Genomic DNA, 22014 nt, shown 5'->3' on the forward strand with positions numbered 1-22014 from the left:
CTTGTAGTCTGAACGTAGCCATATAGTAGCCTACTTAGGGGCTACTTTTTTCTATGTAAACACGCTAGTCGGTCATGCAAAACCATTGTGTTTGTCTTTTGCAGCGTCTCGCGCATGACATGGCGTTCTAAAAACGCGGTGCTCAAGTTAAGATCAGTTTTAAAAAACGCGTATCGAGCCCTTAGACTAACTAGTTAACTAGACTAACTGGTTAATTAGTAAATTACAGTGGTTTGAATAGTTGTTGAATATAAGATGTTTTGAAGGACAAAGAATGCATTGCACAGTGATATTTTCAGTACTAGCGCTAGTTACACAACAATGAATACTAGTTCGTTTTAAGGAGGACTACATGTTAAAACGGCTTGCCATACACCGTGTTTGTCCACCCCGAGAACATGTTGCGTTTTTGTTCTCGTAGAAACACATTTTAGATTGAGCTCTGTCCTGTGAATGAAAGACCCTCCCTTGTTGCTGCGACGCCTGTTTCTTCCAACACCGTCATCTCAAGCGATCTGCTTCAATGGGAGCACCATCGATTCTGCATACCTTTTTGAAGGCCACTAGAATTGCTGGAGGCAAGATCTGATGCTGGTGCCTTGTCCGTTTGTTCTCAAAGAAAACGAACGTGTGGCGTTTTTTTTCCAGGGGAAGCTGTAACACAATAGGGACACTGGAGTTATGATGAAGGCTCGACGGATGACTGGCGCTGTCCGTTCAGCACCAGCTCACGCTCAATGACACCATAAAAAAACCTGCATGACACCCTCAAACCCGAGCCGGGGGTCAGGATATTGGGTCATTTGAAGGAAAACGCGTCCTTAGAAGTCATTCAAGTGCATGAAAAGGGGTTTTGGATTTCCATTGTTGATCTGACGGTGGCATGGACACTTTGAGGCGCACCTGGCACGATTGTAAACATATTTGCACTCTTTGAATTTTCGGAACATGGGTCCCAGCGGTATGATGATGGTCAGTGGGCTGGAGATATGACTAGAGAGGGACGCGATGGGCCAAGGGGACGACAAGGATCGTATCGTGATCAACGTCGGAGGAATCAAGCACCAGACTTACCGCAGCACCCTGCGCACCCTGCCCGGCACTCGGCTTTCCTGGCTGGCGGAGCCCGACGCGCCTAACAACTTCGATTATGATGCGAACATCGGAGAGTTTTTCTTCGACCGTCACCCGGGCGTTTTCGCCCACATCCTTAACTATTACCGCACGGGCAAGCTGCATTGCCCGGCGGACGTGTGCGGACCCTTGTATGAGGAGGAGCTGGCGTTTTGGGGGATCGACGAGACGGACGTGGAACCGTGTTGTTGGATGACCTACCGGCAGCATCGAGAGGCGGAGGAGGCTTTGGACAGCTTCGCCGGGGGGGCTCTCGACCTCAGCCATGAAGACCCCGAGCCTGAGGGGGTCGTTGAGGCAGCCGAGGGGGATGAGGGTGTTGAGATGACCCGGAGACTGGCTCAAGGCGACTCGCCCGATAACAGATCCGGACGCTGGAGCAGGTGGCAGAAGAAGACGTGGGCGCTCTTTGAGGACCCGTATTCCTCAAAATACGCACGGGTGAGTTCATTGAGAAATGCTATTATCTGCTTTCTGAAAAATCTTAAGGTGCATGGATTTCTGGTCTCCCAGCGTGAAAAGTGCCCCATTTAAAACCAGCCTACAGACCAGCAAACAATTTTAAGCATAATCCATTACAGTTTGCAGACCATTTGAGGGTCAAATGATCCTAATGAGCCCATCAGTGAGTCTTGAGTTTGATTGATCATTTGAGAAATCAGTGATAGATACAGCCATGTCAACTGGGGCATTCCACAAAACGGGTCTTTAAGAAGGGGATTTTTGTAAATAAACTAGTGTATGCAAAGTCAATTTCTATAAGATTTTAAATATTCTGTCACGAAAAATGTCTTTAGGTGTTAATAAATTGTATTGTGTCATCTCAAGCTAAATGTAGCATAATAATTTTTAATAATTATAAATAAAATGTAATAAATTTTAATATATATTTGGCATAACGATGCCTGTTTACAAGGGTATGAAATGGCAAAGTGTTTATTAGAAAGAGAAATTAATGGTATATTTCAGAAAATATTTAAGTATTATATATATAGAGAGAGAGAGAGAGAGAGAGAGAGAAAGAGAGAGAGTCAAACCAAAAATTATTCAGACATTTTTGATATATTTTTACTAGTTGGTGCAGGACACTATAGTTCATTTATGTAAGTAAGGATAGCAAAATAAAGTAAACTGTGACATATTATACCCAAAAATTCTTACAGTGGACTACCAGTAAAACTGACAAAAATTTGGAACCAAATATTATTCAGACACTTTGACCTGACCATGTTTTGCTTAAGTGTTATCTGACATAATTAAGATTAATTTTTTCTGACACAGTTTTACTCTGAGATCTTGTCATATTTTATTACCATTTTTTTAAACTATAGTAAATAAACTGTATTAATGAATGAAATGTTCAAGAACACATCCTCATGGAGAAAGGAAGAGAATTAATTACATAATGAAAATAAATGTACTGGATGTTTTGTAGTTATATGCAAAACCCATAGCAAATGATGGTGTCAGTTTTTACAAGTCATTGTTTACTCACATATTCTTGAGATTCCTATTTTGTGGAATGGCCCAATTGCAGAATTATAGTGAGATACAGTGACCACATCTCTGAGCACATCCCACATTTCTGGGTGACCTTGAAATAATACCCATCATCTCTTTTGTGAGATAAAAGCAGCCTTGAGAAGGGACCATAAATGATATCATGCATTATCATAGTTTCTGGTATAAAATAACTCCATTTGCTTGTGATTCTTTACCACAGTGCAGCTTAGTTTGGTTCCTCTGCCTGGTTATCAAGCATCTGTGACTAGGGGTTGGAAATAAAGACTGCTCACATCCTTGCTTGTCTATACAGATCATGTTTTGTTCAAGAACAAGCTGCCACTAACGGCAGCCTGACTGTTTTGATGTGTGACAAGCAGCCACCTCACCCCTAGAGACAAATGTAAGCACAGATTCACATACACACAACCCCAAGGCACGCAAACATAAAGTATTTAAGGGCACTTGTGCTGTAAAAGACACACTCCCCTTGAGATTTTATGGCCATTTCATTAGCTCATTTCAAATGTCAGCTCTTTGCCCTTACCACTGTCCCATCACTGCTCTCAGCAGGAACCCTATAAGCTCTTAATCGGAGATGAGCGCCATCCCAGCATTTCCTCGAGTTTTGGCAGCCAGGTTAAAATGGGTCAGCTTTACTGACTCTAACCCACCGCTTTGGCACTGACGGAACAGGGGATGGACGTCCTCCAAGCTCTAAATGGGCAGATTGTAGAAAGAACCCATAGAATAGTTTCGGGTAGGATTTGAATGCAGACGACGCTTTTAAACAAGTGTAGGTGAGACTGGTTTTATAGAAGGAAATGTATTATTCATATGGCTCTGGGCTGCTCTGCCAGGAGCCAGGCTGTCCGACCCTGTCTGCCGAAGCGGAGAGCTGCTGGAGTTGGGGAAAAGTGCCTCGGCTCCTGGCAGCACCACAGAGAAACATGAACCATGCTGCCTGATAGCAAGTCAAGCAGTAATGGGTTGATGCAGTCCGCTTATGGAGATAGACTGCAGCCAAGATTTCTGATTTATAAAACTGTTAATTCTTAAAAGTATCTTATGCTCAGCTTTGCCATCACAGGAATAAATTAAACCCGAATAAGTTGGCAAAATTCAAATAATTGAGGTAATCAATTGCCTCAAAATTTTTAAGTTAAGAATTTCAAAGTTTAAGTAAGCAGAACTGGCAGATTTTTATTTTGTACTACTCATACATTTGAATTGTTCTTAACTTCAAATGTTTGAGCACACTATACATTCATACATTTAACTTAAAATTACCATGTAACCCCAACGTAAACATTTTTATTAGTGTAAAATTAGCTAGCTATAACAAGCTAATTCAGAAAATGCTAACTTGCTAATTTGCTAACATGTTGACAATAGCATGGTATAGCACTAGCTGAATGGGTGTAGCAAAATAAAGCATTTAACATACTCCACATGGACCACTTGTCACCATGATGGTAACTCTCCAAAAACCCACATTATCAGAAACTCTTCTAAATTAGCATAAGAAAACATTAATAACTACTAAATCTCCTACTTAACATTAATCTTGCACAAAAAACATTATATAACACTTAATTTTAGCATTTACTCTCATTTTCTAGTGCCATGGGCAAAGCATGCTGGGAAATAGAAATCCCAGCCCAGTTTCAGTTAAACTTAAGTTCCTCTAAATTAAAAGAAATGAGTTCATAAAACTCAAAACAGTGAAACAGTTGTTGACTTAAAATAGAAAGAAAAGAAAAAGAAAGTGCTATATACTCATAAAAGTTAATTTAACTGAACTCATTTGTTTATTTTAAGTTTGTCCAACTCAAACCAATTAATTTTTTTGAGCGTTAGAGTTTACAGTGAGTTCTTTTAAACTGTGATAATATTTACTGTTTTTACTGTATTTTTGATCAAATAAATGCAGCCTTGGTGATCATAAGAGACTTCCAAGATCCAAAATCCAAGCCTTTGTCCTGTACAGTGTAGAAAATCTGCAAGACTTGTTTTTATTACAGAGTCTGAGTAATCACTGATGCATGATGGGAAAGTTGGGTTTCTGCATCAAATATGCATTTCTGTCAACAGTGCTGGATTATTTTTACCCCGTTTTCTAAATGCAGCGCCTCTCTGCTCCTCAAGTGGAGGCGGCTGGAGAACATACAGCACATTTCAGATGAATGAATTGGGATGTTGAAGTCATGGCTAGACTGCATGTGCAGAGGTGGTGCGGTCAACCGTGTAAACTGCATTGTATGTGTCGTTTCCTCACTAGATTCTCCGGGTCAAGTGAATTCAATTGTATTAAGTTATTTTTAGGTCGTCTCCATCAGGAGGAATATCTTAATTACATTAGAACTTGACAACTCAGTTACTTGCTGTGATCACAGTTGACATCTTTCTTATCTTTGTCTAAACTAAAAGCACAGAAGCCTGGTTTAGGCTTCTTAGAGTTAATGGACAATCAAGGGCAAGAATGCTTAAGGTTTTATTTATTTTTTAAATAAAATAAATGCATATTTTTAAAGTAATGCATAAGCAGTTTTTTTAAATAAATGCACCTGATAAATATGCATTTTTGTAATAAAAAAGAAACAGTCGTTCTTGCCTTTGATTGTAGAAGCGTGGTTAGCAGGCGCCATTGCCTTGTTTTATGAACTCTGCTTACTTGGCAGATATTAAGTTTGTTCATTTTGTCCTTTTCTTTTCCTTTTTTAACATATGTTTTCTGTTTGTTTGTACTAAAACAGATAGATGAATTGCTGCATGAGCTAACTGTTGCAAACCTGGTATTGGACCTCTCTTAAAACGATGATGCTACAGAACCGTACCTCAGTGTGGGATCAGGTGAAAGGTAGATTCTGTCTTAGTTGCATGTTTTTTGAAATGTAACAAGAAATTGGATCATATTGAGTGAGGTGTCCTGTTGTTTTCGGATGTTTGCTAGTTTGTACTTTGCATTACAAACAACAGATGCCAACTCTGCGGTTGATAATGTGTCGTGCCTTGTCATTCTTATACAGTAAGTGAGAGAAAATATATAGTGTGTATATATATATGTATAGTCTCTCACTTACTGTATAAGTGAGTAAGTACAGTAGTCAACATTTGAAGTGGATCAAAATCTTTATACATATATACACAATTTTTTACATTATTTTCATTATATTAGGCTTCTCAGTCACAGTTCTTAAAATAATATATACTGTAATTATGTAAAATGTATTATAATAAATATTTTAAATATATAGATTAAATTTTTTAATGTATAAAGTATTTATACAACATATTAGTATTTGTTAAACTGCTTTATATTGATTTAAATAAAGTAATTGAATGTAAAAATTCTTTACATTGCATAAAATGTTAATGGTTTAAAAAATAGACTTTGTTTTCTTTAGGAATTTTTTTTTATAAAATATAATAAATATTGATTGATTGATTGATTGATCGATGTAAAATGAGACCTGGGGCCGGTTGCATAAACCGCTAAGTTAGTCTTACAAGTTAGCCATCACATTTTCTTACTTTTTTTCTTTAACTTTAAGTCAGTTACATAAAAATGTAGATTGATCTAATTTGATACCAAAAAGTAAGGCTGATTGCCTTTTTAACTAACTGCTAGTTGGTCATACTAGTACTAAAGACACACACTGTGTCTGAAATCGAATACTTCCCTACTTTATAGTATGCGAAAAACAGTAGGGCACCAAAGTAGTACATCCCAATTAAAAAAACAGTAGAATGGCATTTATGAATGGCAGTGAAGCGACACAACTGACGCTGGTCAGTCATGTGACAGGTAACAACATGGCGGATGTAGTACATCTGAATATTCATACTACATATAGTATGAATATCCAATATTCATACTACATATAAAACATACGTTTTTAACAGTCGCAAAGTAATTTCAAATTCAAATATAGTACCTACTCAGACAGTACACAAATTCAGATGCAGCAACAGTCTTAACATAATGGATATGTTTATCAAAGACTATAGAAAAACACAAGACGTGTCACTCATATTGTTTTAAATGGGAGAAAATGCAATACGCAATATGGCGGAATAAGTCCCGCCTTCTAAATAAAAGCCAATCGCTGATTGGTAAAGTCATCGCGTCACTGCAGTGGCCGTTAGAAGCTCCGATTTCTATAGATACAGTCAGACGCGCACCTCCTATAGAGATGCGCACTTAGGACTGCACATGCGCATTAGCTTGATCCAGCCTGAAAAATATTGTTTTTTGTCAGCGGTTAGAAACAAAATTCATGAGACAGTTGTTGTCAGATTTCATTGGTGATTTCAAATATAAAATATAATCGAAAGCTTGGCAAACAGCTTTGGAGAATTTGATGTTTCCCCATTCAAAGAGATAGGAGCTGCACTTGCATGCCCGAGAGGTGTTTCAAAGATGGCCGCAGAGTGAAATGACTTGTCTTAAAGAAACTTTGCGTTTATGCAACTGGCCCCTGGACATGTTTTTCTGAGATTTAAGGGAAAGTAAATATTTGCCAACTAGGACATGAGTCTAAACCCCATGTTTAGAACCCGGGACTCTTTTGTGAAAGAGAATACTGTTATAAGTGCCAACTTTGCCGTAAATAGGAGTGCACAGGAAGTGAACAGACAAGGCTTACTGGTTCAGACTCTGTCCACATGCATGTAGGCTTGTCCAGACTCATCCTCGCAGTAATCATCAAGCCGCGCGTCACTCATTAGTCTGCGTGGTTGGGGTGTGTGTGAGTGTGTTTAATGAGAACTTCTCGTATCTCAGCTGTATTAGCATCACAGCAACACTTCATACACAAACACACATGCGCTCACAGAATGAATCAGCGCCGGGCCGCCCACCAACTAATTCAGTTACCAGCACTTTAAGTGAGTTTCAACATTCCCAGTTCTACAGCTTGCACGTTTTTTCAACAGGCTGAAAAATGAAAATGGGCTTTTAAACTGCAAATGATGATGCTTTAGAACGACCATTAATATGTCTGCAATCAACGTCCCTATGGGTGTGATAAAGCACTAGATTCACTGAATGATAGAGTGCCTGAAAGTTGCCCAAGACTCTGAAGCTCTATTAATGTTCATTAGGAAACATACTTACCAATGGCTGGTTAGAATAGGTGCATTAGCCCCTGCTGGTAGATGCCATAACTACACCATTTGGACACAAAAATAATTTTTCTCCATTGACGGGCATTCAAAATAAGCTGTGAAACAAGCAACATATAACTTGAACATATTCAATGATATTACAGTAGATGTTTTACCAGTGTTTGTTAATTTTTATGTAGAGAAGAAACATAAAATAGACTGTCTCTTCAAGTCATCAATGTGTGATGAGAGAGCAGAGGGGGAGAAATGGATCATGTTGTGTCCCCCGAGATCAAGAGGATCAAGCTGTTCTTGTGTTTATCTTAATCAATGGGAGAGTGAGGATAAAACGTTCTCATGGATCAAACTTTTGCCCTTTGGGATTTGCAAGGTCGTGAGAACGTGCATTCGTCCTCAGTTTGAGGAGAGCAAAAGTGATTCAGCAGTTAAATAAGAGATTTTTTTAACAAATAGTTGTGTCGCATTTGTTAATTTTACATGAATTACAAAAAATGAAACGGCCACTGGCTTCTGTGAGGGAGAAAAAGCAGTGGTGATGATGTAATCCATGTCTTACCTTGATTAATTATTAACTGCTTTTTTACCGCCCCAGTCTGTTCACTGACCGTATGATACATATTGCATACAAAACTGGAAAGCGCTTGTGAAAATCCCAAGTTCCAGGTGCAATAGCAGGCATCTATAAGATGATAACCGTTCACTTTTGAGCAAATAAAAGGCACTGTTTGCAGAGACAGAGTGTGTAAAATGAGAAAATTATTGTGTTCGTAGTCGTATTGTAGAACAAGTCCTTGCATGGTATAGCATCGTTTGTACTCTGCAATTTGGTTGGCATCTTTGTTGAATAACAGTACCATTGCCATGTTAATTCCTTATGCTGTACGTCATCTTCCATCAAGTTGTATACCACATCTGACTTTGAATGAATTGGAGCATAATTACTCTCGAACCGCAGGAAATATATGAAATGGAAAAATGTCTATTTCAAACTTTTAAGCACCTTCCAAAAAAGCATAGGGCACTGTTATAACATTAACAATACGAAATTGAAATATTTGCTGGCACATTTTTTTTCATCGGAATATATGGATTCTTTTTTCATCGGAGTAAATGGAGAAAGATGCTTTTTGCTCCATTTTCTCCATTTCCAGAACTCAACAGCCTTTTTTACAGGTTAAATTGACCTTAATTATTGGTGAAAAGCCCTTATTTATGTGCGTTTTTGTGTATATGTGCTCATAGGCTTCCTCAGACAAAACGCTTCTCCTCCCCACAAACAGGAAACGAAGCACATCTAGGGAATAGTGTCTGTTAGACTAAGCACTGGCTGACCCAGTTATAAACCGCCTGTGGAAGAAGAATTTATGTGATAGAATGAACTGAAGGACTGAAAGGTGTTGCCAGCCATCAACACCAGAGGCAGATCAGGGCAGAGAAGGTGTATTAATGCTTTGAAACTTCATGAAAATATGGTATATGTGCAAAAAACATTGTTATTTGATACTAGCTTGCATATTGTAAAACCATATACTTGTAGCTTGAATGAAAAATCATTTGTAGTCTAATTGTTTGTGGTTCAATTATGATCCTTTACTAAATGATGCAATGAAATTTTTACAAAAATGCTAATTTAACCACATAATCTGGATTTTTATCATTGAAAATAGGTCAAGCATTGTAGTTCTGGTTAGAAATTAGCATGTAATGCATTTGGTAGTGGTGTTTACCAAGGCATTGTTCATGAGGTTAGTGATTTGAACAAGCTCCTAACTGTAAGCATTAAGCTTTGGCTTTTGACTTGTACTGTTTGTGCACATGTCATGAATAATTCCCAAAATCATGTGGATTATAAAGGTGAATAGTGCTATTACTCTTCGAAGTGATTTTTGCCTGGTGGAAGATAAAATGGGAAAATCCCATTCATTTACTGTACATTAAAGGTGGCAACAGACTTGGTAAGCAACGACCCAGAACACCCCAGGATTGTGGCAGTGACTTTTGCACTGGCAAGCACAAATCAACCAACACATTTTCTTCAGAAAATGCAAAAATATAGAAGTAGTGATTATATTAAATTCCAAGAATGCACTGAATTTTTATTTGTTCCATGAATGCATTTTCCCACCCCTATTATATATATATATATGCTAATGGATAATTTGTCATTGAGATTCACAGTCTTATCTATTTTATTTCAGCAAAATAATCAATATACATAATGGATGGTGCCTTTCACACTTGCCAGAAGATCCCACGGTTGGGAAAACATGGCCAACTTGCACTTATGTAATTCCACTATTCCGCCAGTATTCCGTCATCCTGTGGTGGGGCTCCCCTACTGAAATCCATTTCCATCTGTCCATGTTGTCATTCTATCTTACAGTAAGCTGCAGTGTAAATTCTGAAAGCTTCCCCCATCTTCTTTCAAAACACTCTAGGGAGCATCTCACCAAATCTGTGTGGTAACCTTGCCAGAGGCTGACCAGGAATCCCTGGTGAGGAGAACTATGGTTAAATTTATCCCAAAGTGATGGAGGGCAGCTATATTGGTGCCTTTCTGTCGTTCTATGCTGTCCTTGAGAGCACACAATGACCTTGAGTTTCAGCAGCTACTGTACTTCTGTTAAGGCCCCCGCTTGTTGACGTGGCACTTTTCAGTAGCGCATTGAGAAACTGAAGACGTGACATTATCCAAGTGTACTTCCTCTGAATTCTGCTGAAATGGGTGTTTATGAGCAATTAGGGTTTTCATGCTGTTGTAATTGGATTTATTTTTGTCTGATCTTAAGTTGGGAAAAACCTATTTATAGCAGAACAGATGTTTTTTTAAGGCATCCACAGAACAAGCATTAAAGGAATTCTGTCACTTATCCTGGTGTTGTTCTTATATGACCTTTTTTTTTTGGAAAAGTATTTTGAAGTATTGTACTGATCACTCTTTGCTCCATGCAGTTACAATGAATAGGGAATGAGGTTTAAAAGCACCATAAAAGTATCAAGTCTTCTGAAATCAGAATAGACAACCAACCAGTTCATTCCTCCAAATTTTCCCTGTTGTGTTCCGCAGATGAAAGAGGTTTTGGAACAAGATTAGGGTGAATAAATATTGAAAGAATTGTCATTTTTGGTTAAACTATTACTTTAAGGTCTTACATAATGTCTCTCTCTTTTCTTACAGTGGATAGCATTTGCATCTTTGTTCTTCATTTTGGTATCCATTACCACATTCTGTTTGGAGACTCATGAGGCCTTCAATCCCATCATCAACCGTACAGAACTCTATACGGACGGCAATGAAACTCGGGAACGTTTGGTCCAGGAGACGGAGACCATGGTGCAGTTAACCTACGTTGAGGGTGTCTGCGTTGTGTGGTTCACTTTTGAGTTTCTGATCCGAGTGACTACCTGTCCAAACAAATTAAAGTTTGTCAGAAACACCCTCAACATCATCGACTTTGTGGCCATCCTCCCCTTCTACCTGGAGGTGGGACTGAGCGGACTCTCTTCCAAAGCAGCGAAAGACGTGTTGGGTTTCCTCCGTGTGGTACGATTTGTTCGAATTCTCCGTATCTTCAAGTTGACACGACACTTTGTGGGTTTGCGGGTACTAGGGCACACACTCCGTGCCAGTACCAATGAGTTTATCCTCCTCATCATTTTCCTTGCACTCGGAGTCTTAATCTTTGCCACTATGATCTACTATGCCGAACGTATCGGAAGAAACCCCAATGATCCCGATGCTAGTAGCGACACGCACTTCAAGAACATACCCATCGGCTTCTGGTGGGCTGTGGTAACAATGACAACCCTCGGCTATGGCGATATGTACCCTCAGACGACGTCTGGTATGCTGGTGGGCGCGCTATGTGCCCTTGCAGGTGTGCTGACGATTGCCATGCCTGTCCCTGTAATCGTGAATAACTTCGGCATGTACTACTCCTTAGCCATGGCGAAACAAAAACTACCAAAGAAAAAAAATAAGCATATCCCACGAGCACCTCAACTGGGGTCTCCCAACTACTGCAAGTCAGCCATTAACTCCCCGCGACCCAGCACGCACAGCGACACATGCCCCCTGGCACAGGAAGAGGTTTCTGAGATCAGATACCAAGGTAGGAACTAATATTTTAGAATCTGTAAAGTTTGTCAGTGTCACTGTTTGTTAACCTTAAAGAAGTCATGTCATTTGTTTTACCAGAGCATCAATGATTTGGTTTTACCATACCCTATTTCTGGCCCTTAGAAGTAAACAGCCTGCCACTCTACCTTTAAGACTTAGGTTCTGTTTACACCTGGTATTAAGATGTGTTTTGGTCGATCGGATCACAAGTGGACGACGCTAAATACAGGTGTAAACAGGGTGTAAAACATTTTGAGCTTGTCCACTTTCAATGACTTCCAGAGGTAGTCGAAAACGGATTCGACCAGATTGTTTTCATAGTGTAAATGCTGATGTGATTAAATGTGTTTGAACAGCCACAAAAGACCGTCTACTGACCTAATGAGTAAACATTATGGGAAGTGCGCTAGCCAGAGAGGATTTAAACTTTGTCGGCTGAAGACCCAAGTTTGGTTTGAAGATGAAAAATGTACCAAGCACCATGTTCTCTCACCATTCCTGATTTAATAATTAGGACAGAAGTGGATGAAAGTGGACAAAATAGACAGATTAAAATACCTGGTGTAAATGGGTATGTGTCTCCCTTGTCCACTTGTAATCCGATCGACCAAAACGCATCTTAATACCAGGTGTAAACAGGGCCTTACAAACAATCCCTTTAATACTTCCTTTAATACACTGTTACTTTGCCACAACTGGATGAGTCAGTTTGCTGAACACTGATGAGTTAATGTACAGCAGGTGGTCATGTTTTTGCAAGGCATTTTTGCAACTTAGTTTCAATAGATAGACTTTTTGGACAAGGAGACAAAGTGTTTCAGTTGATGTTTAGAACAACTCTTTTATTTGAAAAGATCATTTAGATTAGTTGTTGAAAATTAAAAAGTGCTAATGGTTTTAGTAATGCAGAAATCTCCCTGTTTCTCTCTCTGTGGTTTTGCTGTCACTGAACATTACTACTTCTCTAAACTCTCATCTACATTACAAATAATCCAACCTAGCAATTAAGGCTAACACCACACACTAGAGTTTATACTATGTCAGAAAATGCAGAGAGTACATTGATATGAAAGGGCATGGTATGCCTTAAGGACGTAGAGGGAAAAGCGTTTGTGAATGACGTTAAATTATGTGACCAAAAGTCACAGAGAAAATGATGAAGACATCTGTTAACTAAAGAGAATTTCAGAGAGACAAGTCCACTTCTACTTTCAGACATCCAGATTTTTGTATTCACACTTGGGAATCAACCTAATTTGTAGAAGTCCAACATCTAGGTCAGGGGTATTTATCTCTGCTCCTAGAGACCCAATGTTTTACAGAGTTTAGGTCCAACCCTGCTCCAACAAACCTGCCTTTAATGCTCAAATAATACTGAAAATGATCAGCTGGTTCAAGTGTGTTTGATTAAGGTTGGAGCTAAATTTGACAATGGGTCTCCAGGAGCAGGGTTGAGTACCCCTGATCTAGGTCATGATATAACAGGAAAATATGGTTTTCTAATGTTTGTAAATGCTAGATCAATCTAGGTGAATTGACTAGGTATAAAATCATGTATGGTGGAAAAAGCATTAGTCTTTCTTGCAGAAATGTTGTTTATATATCATCAGGTCTGAACTTTGAGAGCGGTTTGGCTTTCAGGATGTATCGCCGTGTTGATAGCCTGAAATAAATCCTGCATGTCACCTTGCATCAATCTGTAATGAGTCATCTCTCTTTGCCTGTGACTGGAGATTTTAAAGTGAATGGGGAGCCATCGAAAGCTGCCCTGGCCAATGAGGATTGTCCTCACATCGACCAGGCGGTGTCGCCCGAGGAAGTCTTCAGCCCCGTGGACCGCGAGAGACCCTGCTTCCTGCTCACTTCCGGAGGAGACCGAGCCAATCACATGGGGGGGAGAGTCAGGAAGGGTACGTAACCAGCCAATCACTGCTACCCATCAGAGCACTGCCAGTGCTGTGTCTAAAAGTGGAGCAGCTGTCTATCAAAGATGCTCTTTCGGTGCAAATCGACCGACTGTCACTCAGCCTTCTTTCTCGCAGTCTGATAGCTTCTCAGGTCTGCCGTTATCCTAAGGTTGACAGGAAAAGCTGTGATAGAAATGACGTATCCAAGTGAGCAGTCAACGGGCCTCTTTTGATTTTTAGCTCAGTCTGAACAAGATCTTTGAGAAGTACATGCAGTGCAAGTTTTTCTTAATGTGTTCATGCGAATGCAGTATGGTTTACAGTATGTATTTCAGGCAGATTCAGTGGACCGTTATGTAAGGGTCCAATTTTAAATGAAAAAGTAAAATTAAAATGTTCATGAAAAAATGGTTTTATACAGTAAATGAATAATTACCTAGCAGTGTGCTTGTTTGCATGCAGATTCACAATGGCGGGTGGTCCTGGTGATGGTGAATCTCACAAGAGATGCAGCATGGGATATGGGGCATGTGGTCACATGACAAGAACTCAGCCAGTCAGAAGCTCTCGATTGTAACTTAAAACGATGACAATTGCAAGTCTATGCTACCCTACTGAAAAGACCAGCTTGCCAGCATGAATTTCCATGCTCATCCAGGCTGGTTAGGTGCTGGTTAGGTCTAGCTTCTCTTGATGCTGAATGATCAAGAAAAACTTGCTGGGTAGGCTAATTAAGAAGTTTTGTTGTACACTGGTACTAGTATGCATAACACAAACAACTATGCTGGTCTTTTCAACAGGGTAGTTAAAATAAGACTTGGCCAGGGCTATTAAGAATCAAACTCTTTCCTTAACTCTTGTAATAAAGGTAAGACCTTGAGCAATATTTTAGGATAAGAAAGAATTAAGATACAAATGAAATACTTCTGTTGTTTGTTAGCCCCATATCTAACAGAACTAGCATCATCTTGTAGTTAAACAGTTACCAATAAACTGGGAATACACGTATGGTTGTCACTTGTCAAGCTGATGTGTCTGGCTGAGTTCTTTGATGTCTCTCTGAACCTGTGTTACGCTGTAAAGCACTGTGAAACCACCCCATGCATGCAGTAGAGAGTATGAAGCATAGAACGCATGGAGGATGATGCAGCTGACTTGGCAATCAGTCAATGTCAACTGGCTAACCATGAACGTAACAAGTACATGACAGGGCAACACTAACAAAATCTAATCTGTGCAAACACACCAGATACAGTACACACACCTCAGCTGTCCACGTACATACTTAAATATCCATATTTATTCACAAGGAAGCCTTGGCAGAGAGTCTTTGTCTAAGGTTGAAGGCTGCTCTGAGGTTTTACTGAAAGCCCTTTTTCTCTTCAAATGAAGGTTATGAAAAGCCATGGAGCCATAGCAGCATGTCTGGAGGCGTGGCCTCAGTGTCGGCTCTGCCCTGCAGCCCGCCCTGTCTCATGCAGCAGGTCCACTCTCCCATCCCATCCATCCTGTAGCATGGACAACAAAACTAACCAATCAGAGGCCCTCGCTCCGCAGTGCTGCGCTGAGATGCCTGCTCACACTGTGTACCATCCGTCTCTCATTAAACTCTCTTTCATTTGAAACTTCTCTTCTCTTCTCTTCTCTTCTCTTGCTTCCTTTCCCCTTCCCCTCTCCTCCTCCTTATTCTCTTTTCCTTCCTAATTCTCAATCCATCTCCTTTCTCTTCTTCTCTGCTCTTATCCTTAATCTTCTTCCACTTCTTTGCTTCTATTTCCTGTTTCTCCTCCCTTCTTTTATCTGTTTCATTAATCTTTTTCCTTCCTCTTCCTCTTCCTCCTCCCTACTCCTTTCTCTTCCTATCCCTTGTTCTCTTCTTTCCTTTTGCTTCCTCTTTCACTCCTTATTCTCTTTTCCTTCCTCATCCTCTGTCCTTCTCCTTCCTCTTCCTTCTCTGCTCTTCTCCTTTATCTTCTTCTTAATTACCTCTATTTCCTCCCCCTCTTTCTCCTCCATTCTCTTATCTATTCTTTTTTCTTGTTTTCCTACCTCTTCTTCCACTATTTTCCTTCCTCTTCCTCTCCCTTTTCCTATTCCTTTCCTCTTTCCTCTTCCCTTCTCTTGTCTGTTCTTTCCTCTTTCTCCTTCTCCATCTTTCCTCTGCCTCTGCCCTTTCCTTTTTCTCTTCCCTCCTTTCTTCTAATCCTTCCCTTTTCCTCCTCCTCTTTCCTTCGCTTGTCTATCCTTGTCTCTTGTTCCCTTCTCTTCTCCAGTCTCTCATCTTCCTATGCAGTGGTCTCATCTACCCTCCCTTCTTTGCTGTCTCATTTCTTTCCTCACTTTCAAATTTCTGCACTTTCATTCTTCCCCTTATCTCTCCTTCATTGCTCCTTTTTCCTAAACCCTGGGTGTTTTAAGCTGTGGTTTTCATTAGGTGCTAGTGGACACCATTTAAAAGGAAAAAAGATGAGACAATGGCTATTTCATATATAAGATAAAATTAGTTTGAAGTAACACTAAACAGTCATGATTCTAGTGATGCACACGTCACCAACATAGAAACTTGACTGAAGAAACCTCATTTGCATTTGCATGCCTTGCATGGGAAACTATCTGAGAAAACAATGTAAGTTTATTGAAAATATGTAAGAGAAATGTTTTTTCACCCAAAGCTTCTTTAAATATATCTGATGCAGAGTATGATATCATTTATGATGACATACAATATATGTAGCAATTGTTTTTTTATTTTTGCAGACATTTTTTTTTTTGCCTTTCCCCAAACTATGATCTCTGGTGTGTTTTAAACACCCTGTATCTGTTAGTAGCAGCAATCAAGGTGACCATCTGACTTTCTGACGAATTAATTAAGATGCAAAAAGTAAAAAAACGCACTTTAACTTACTGTTTCTCAACAAGAGCAGGCAAATCTACATAGCAGAATTTCAATTACAATACCAGCTATTATATAAAGTAGCTTTTATTTTCACAAAACCCATATTTTTCATAAATTCAGTTTCAAATGTGATTTATCTGGAGTACATGTGTATATCACATTTTTAAACATTTAACACTGTAGCAAAGCACACGCAATCTCAGAAAATATACAATATAGATGTATCGTGCAGTTGACAGAAAAAAAAAAAAAACGTCTTTTAAAAAGAACTAATCAATGTACTTTTGGGATTACTTGGGGAGAGGTAAATGCATGGAATTTTATGCAAAAATACATATGCGAATGACAAAACTGTAAATATGAACCTTGCATGAAATAAATTTTGTATTCAATCTGTATATAGACTCTGGTTTTCTTTGACAGAACATGCATACATAAATCCCCAGTTGCTTGGCAATAAGCTGCTGCCTGTATTGTGATGTCTCTTTGATCTTTCACCCCGTCTTTATCACCGAGCTGTTTTCCGGCAGCTATTTTTGGACTTTGCAGTCCATATTAAAAAAAAAAAAAAATCTTGCAATTATGCACCAGTGTTACTAGCTCACAATTCAGTCCTGTTAAAAGGATGCACAATCACACTTGGATCTTGAAAGGTTAGAAAGGTCAAAGAGAAAGTGTGTGACCTCCCGGTAAAGCGGGGGATTGAAACAGGAGAGCCGAGGCAGGACTAGCGGTGCCCTGTTTCGCACACCGGTAGCATGCCACAAGTCATTAACCAAGCATGTCACACCGTCCCACTGCGTACAAACCCAAACACAGCATGACCGGATGAGTTAATCATATTAAAGGAATAGATCACCTAAAAATTAAAATTTCCTGATTATTTACTCATCCCATATCCATATAAAACGTATATGACTTTCTTTCCTCAGCTGAAGAGAAATTAAGGTTTTGGAGGAAAACATTCCAGGATTTTTTTTTTCCATCTAATGCAAGTCAATGGTGCCCAACGTAGACCATTTTTGACGGTCCAAAATCCACATTAAGGCAACTTCAGAGGGCTCCATGTGTCTTCTCTAGCAAAAAGATTAGTCATTTTTAAGAAAAAGATTATATATATATACAAACTTTTTAACTGCAAATGCTCACCTTAGGTCCCCTTTATAGACTTAAAAAAAGATGGACAACGCTTCTCCACTTCCTTCCGCTGTAGAAAAACGAAGCCAAAATATCCCAAAAATGTTTGTTGCCAATTACGTCATTTAGAGCGTCATTTTATTACATCATTTATGTTCACGAAAACGTGAACTTATGTCAACATGATAAGAACTACCTGAAGTGACAGAAACCATCTTTGGAAAAAATTATTTGAAGTGTAATTGGATTTTTTAGCAGGACGCGTCCCATTCAATTACATGGAGAGGGCGGGGTTTATGACCTATACTGCAGCCAGCCACCAGGGGGCGATCAAAATGTTTTGGCTTCACGTTTCAGAACGTGTGGGGCACACTTGGTCCAGCTCTGCGAAGAGCGTTCACGAGATAGTTGAGTTTAAGACCTCTTGTGTGAAGCATGAACGTTGGGAAGGTTGTGTGTGACGTAGGCGGAAAGAATTGTTTACAAGTGTGGATAAGTGTGAAGAACAAATGGTGTTGCTGAATATTAGTATTTGTTTCACATTATGGTCCGTTTATGTGTATATCCTTGATGTAAACTCTTGTAAACAATGGGGCGGTTCTTGCCGCCTACGTCACACGTAACCTTTCCGAAGTGCGTACTTCACGCAGGAGTTTGTGAGCTCAACCATCCCATAAACGTGTTTCGCAGAGCTGGACCAAGGCAAAAATTGGTAGATAAAAGTATATAATTGGATCGTTTTGCTAGAGAAGACCGTTATTCGACTGCTGGGTCATGTGGAGAACTTTGAAGGTGCCTAAATATGGATTTTGGACCGTCAAAAATGCTCTACGTTGGGCACCATTCACTTGCATGAAAAAATCCTGGAATGTTTTCCTCCAAAACCTTAATTTCTCTTCGGCTGAAGAAAGAAAGTCATATACATCACGTATGGCTTTGGGGTGAGTAAATAATTTTTGGGTGAACTATTCCTTTAACAATAACCTGTAGACTTACACTGGATCTGAATGAATGCAGTTTGGAGCATGGGAGAGCACATGGTAAACCCCAAGTTTACCATGAGCCTGTAAAGGAGGTCATAGTCACCTGCTTGACGAGTATCACCCTGTTTGCTTGCACGGTTCGAGGGACAACAATCCCGCCAGCCTTCTCCATCCGCCCCCCCTCTCCCCCCATGTTTCTGTGCCGTCCGTTTGGTGTATTAATATGATTTTCCTTGTTGTTTGTTGTTGTTGTTTTCTCTTCGTGTTTTTTTAGAGACCCAGCGCGCCAACCGAAGCAGACAACCAACCGAGTCAGTGTGTGTAATGAACCATGGTGTACCAACCACTATGTGTGTCAACCATAAAGCCACATCCCCCACCTGATAGTACCGTATTTAGCGTTTGTGTGTGAGAGAGAGAGCGCGTGCAGTGTGTTTGATGTAGATTAGCACTTCTCTTTGAGTTGTGACTGATAATTAATTCAGCGTAGATGTAGCACAGTAACCAAGAGAAGCTGTAGTTGTTCAGCCGTATGTAGCGCTGTTTCGTTTGTGGTTTATTGTGCTATCGTGCTGTGCGAAATGCCTGTTGTTTTTCCGTTCGTGAGTGTCAGTGTTGTAAATGGTGCTGGTGTTGTGTAAATCTTTCTTTTATCTCGTTGAAGTGTTTGTTTTTGGTTGTTTAAATGTTGTAAAAATGTCGCTAATCACATTTCAGTGGGAAAAAAGAAACAAAAACATGTGCTCAGTGATCATGTGTGAGTAGGGAGAAAAAAAATAGCAATTGTTTTCCCGTATTTTGTACTACTGTAGTTACCATGTAGAAATGCCTTTTGCACTGTTTGCACCGTTCACTTTTACATTCCTTTCTGTAGAACAAATGACAGTTTGATATATTTTGTAGCTCACATGTTTGGCTGGTAACTTTCGAGATGCACCGTGTCTTAATCAGGTGCGACGTGACATACTGTAATATGCTGGGAAGCTCCGCCCACAAAGGAATGTCATTGGCCCAAAGTTTCACATATCTTAAAGGGAAAGGTCACCCCAAAATGAAAATTTTATCATTTACTCGCCATCTAATTGTTCCAAACCTGTATGAGTTTCTTTCTTCTGTTGAACACAAAAGAAAATATTTCAAATAATGTTGGTAGTCAAACAGATGACGGTAACCATTGTACGGAGAATAGTAGCCTAAATCGTGCACACGATTTATTAATTCGTTCCCTCGATTTACTAAAACGTGCACACGATTTACTATTTCGTTCCCTCAATTTATAATGATTTAGTAAATCTAGCTAACGAATTAGTAAATCGTGCGCACGATTTAGAAAATCGAGGGAACAAATTAGTAAATCGTGCGCACGATTAAATTTTTTTTCTTGCATGTCATGTGCGGGGCTCCGTACCGTTGACTTCCATAGTAGAAAAAAAAAATACTATGGAAGTCAATGGCTACCGTCAACTGACATTCTTCAAAACATCTTCTTTTGTGTTCAACAGAAGAAAGAAACTCATATAGGTTTGGAACAACTTGATGAGTAAAAGATGACAGAATTTTCCATTTTGGGTGAACTATCCTTTTAAATATTTATATTTGGTGTTTAACATACATTGTCTGTGGTTGTGATTGCGTAGCATTTTCACTTTGAGAGTAAAAAGACGATGCCGTGTCACGCCTGGTTAGAATGCGGTGTTGGATTTGACGGTAAAATACCAAGGCTTGTCAGCACATCATTGGGACCAAACTCAATTTTTGAAGGAATGACAACACCAACATTGGGTTTGATAAAAAATTGTTTAATAAGTGCTTAGTTTGCATTTGAAAATTCAATGTGAATATACAAGCTATTTTGGAAGCCACATATTATGGCGGTTTTCATAAAAACCATCACAAGAGACAATCCTGCACTGTAAAACAACACTACTCTTTATAGAGAACAAGAACATACAGGGTTTATGATGGAATATATGAAAGGAACCGATACTGTGTGTTAAGTTTGTTTCGACGTTTATTTTTCATTGTTGTGAAAATGTGAAGTATACCCAGTTCTTTGGGACCAAACTAGCGCACTGCCAGTTGCATCACGGGAATGCCAACATTGGGTCGCTTCCTTACAATATGCTGGACCCAACCACATCAGAGCACAAACATCAGCGAATAATAAATATATATATATACACACATGAATAAAACTCCAGAGGTGTACAGTCTTTGAGACTGAATAGTTTTTGGACACAGTGAACATCGAACTTCCTGGCAAAAGGTGGCAATGTTTGTGCTGTTTTGTGAGACATTCCTTGTGTTTTTCAGCATATTGCAGTGCATAGTATGGATAGTTATTTAAAACCAGGTGGTGTTTTCATTGATGGTTTGAGTTGACATATTGTTAAGGCAATTTTGTGTCTTTTTCTGAAGAGAGAAAAAAAGCAATGAAAAAAAAGAAATAAATAATGGTAATAAAAAGCACTAAAACAGAGATTTTGTGTGTTTTGTGGGTTTATCTTTAGTAGATTATCACTCCATCACTGAGTATTCTGGGAGATTGATTGTTTTCAGACAGGTCATTTCTTAGCAGTAAATCTGTTTCAGTCATTGGATTTACAGTGAAGGTTATTTAAGGGTTTTCTCTGTCCCTGAGGTGAAAGGTCAGAGGAAATGATCCTTGACCATCGATCACAGCAAAGGAAGCGTGAATGGCCATTTCAGTGCTGACAAAAACCCATCTAGAAAATGAGTGTCTGATTGAATTTTTCTCTCCTTATTGAATTTCAGTCTTTCTGAATGGTTGTGAAGACACTAGGACAGTATGTACAATCCGATATACATCAGTGAATGCATATAGATTGACTTTTTTTGGCATTCAATAGGAGAAAACATTTTTAAAAACAAAAACAATGAGGGCCTCTCATTTAAGCTATGGATATTTGCATGAAGCTGCAAATAGGCCTAGTGTTCTTGTGCCTGTATGTTTTGGGTCATTTCCTAATGTCATAAGCATAATGTGTGCATAAGTAAGTAGTATTTGCATCTCTGAGACTTTGATCTAAAATCTGTTCTTTAAAAGCATAAACGGGTCTTTCTGAATAATTCATTAAAACCGTAACGCAAGCAAACAGAGTCAGAGCCAAACGCTGAAATCAGTTCAGCTTGCAGAATCCTTGTTGCTCTTCAACCTGCATAATGCCATTGAATGCCCTGCTC

General features: G+C 39.3%; 2 protein-coding genes across 5 annotated transcripts in view; one reads left to right on the plus strand and one right to left on the minus strand.

Annotated features, from left to right (window-relative positions):
- kcnc1b (potassium voltage-gated channel, Shaw-related subfamily, member 1b) lies at positions 1-21289 on the plus strand. 2 transcript variants are annotated; one of them, XM_051884385.1, is made up of 4 exons: positions 1-1575; positions 10946-11879; positions 13621-13797; positions 19085-21289. In XM_051884385.1, the coding sequence occupies exons 1-4, from the start codon at positions 1009-1011 to the stop codon at positions 19192-19194; spliced, it is 1788 nt and encodes a 595-aa protein (XP_051740345.1). In that variant the 5' UTR covers positions 1-1008; the 3' UTR covers positions 19195-21289. The 2 variants fall into 2 exon arrangements, with proteins under 2 accessions (XP_051740345.1, XP_051740344.1); XM_051884384.1 differs by lacking the exon at positions 19085-21289 and adding an exon at positions 15187-17088 and having other exon boundaries at positions 5-1575.
- sergef (secretion regulating guanine nucleotide exchange factor) overlaps positions 20589-22014 on the minus strand; it is a 19817-nt gene continuing 18391 nt past the window's right edge. For all 3 annotated transcript variants that reach the window (XM_051884386.1, XM_051884387.1, XM_051884388.1), the window contains one exon: positions 20589-22014. This exon is cut by the window's right edge and continues 126 nt beyond it. In XM_051884386.1, coding sequence (XP_051740346.1) covers positions 21956-22014 — 59 coding nt within the window. In that variant the 3' untranslated portion in view covers positions 20589-21955.

The sequence above is a fragment of the Ctenopharyngodon idella genome, chromosome 24 (assembly GCF_019924925.1).
Source record: "Ctenopharyngodon idella isolate HZGC_01 chromosome 24, HZGC01, whole genome shotgun sequence".
NCBI lineage: Eukaryota > Metazoa > Chordata > Actinopteri > Cypriniformes > Xenocyprididae > Ctenopharyngodon > Ctenopharyngodon idella.

What these genes read in the sequence shown, in the direction of transcription:
- kcnc1b (XM_051884384.1), top strand. Translation starts at nt 1,009, where the DNA reads ATGGGCCAAGGGGACGACAAGGATCGTATCGTGATCAACGTCGGAGGA. An exon ending in ATTCCTCAAAATACGCACGG is followed by an intron (nt 1,576 to 10,945) that starts GTGAGTTCATTG and finishes CTTTTCTTACAG; the next exon opens with TGGATAGCATTTGCATCTTT. An exon ending in TTCTGAGATCAGATACCAAG is followed by an intron (nt 11,880 to 13,620) that starts GTAGGAACTAAT and finishes CTGTGACTGGAG; the next exon opens with ATTTTAAAGTGAATGGGGAG.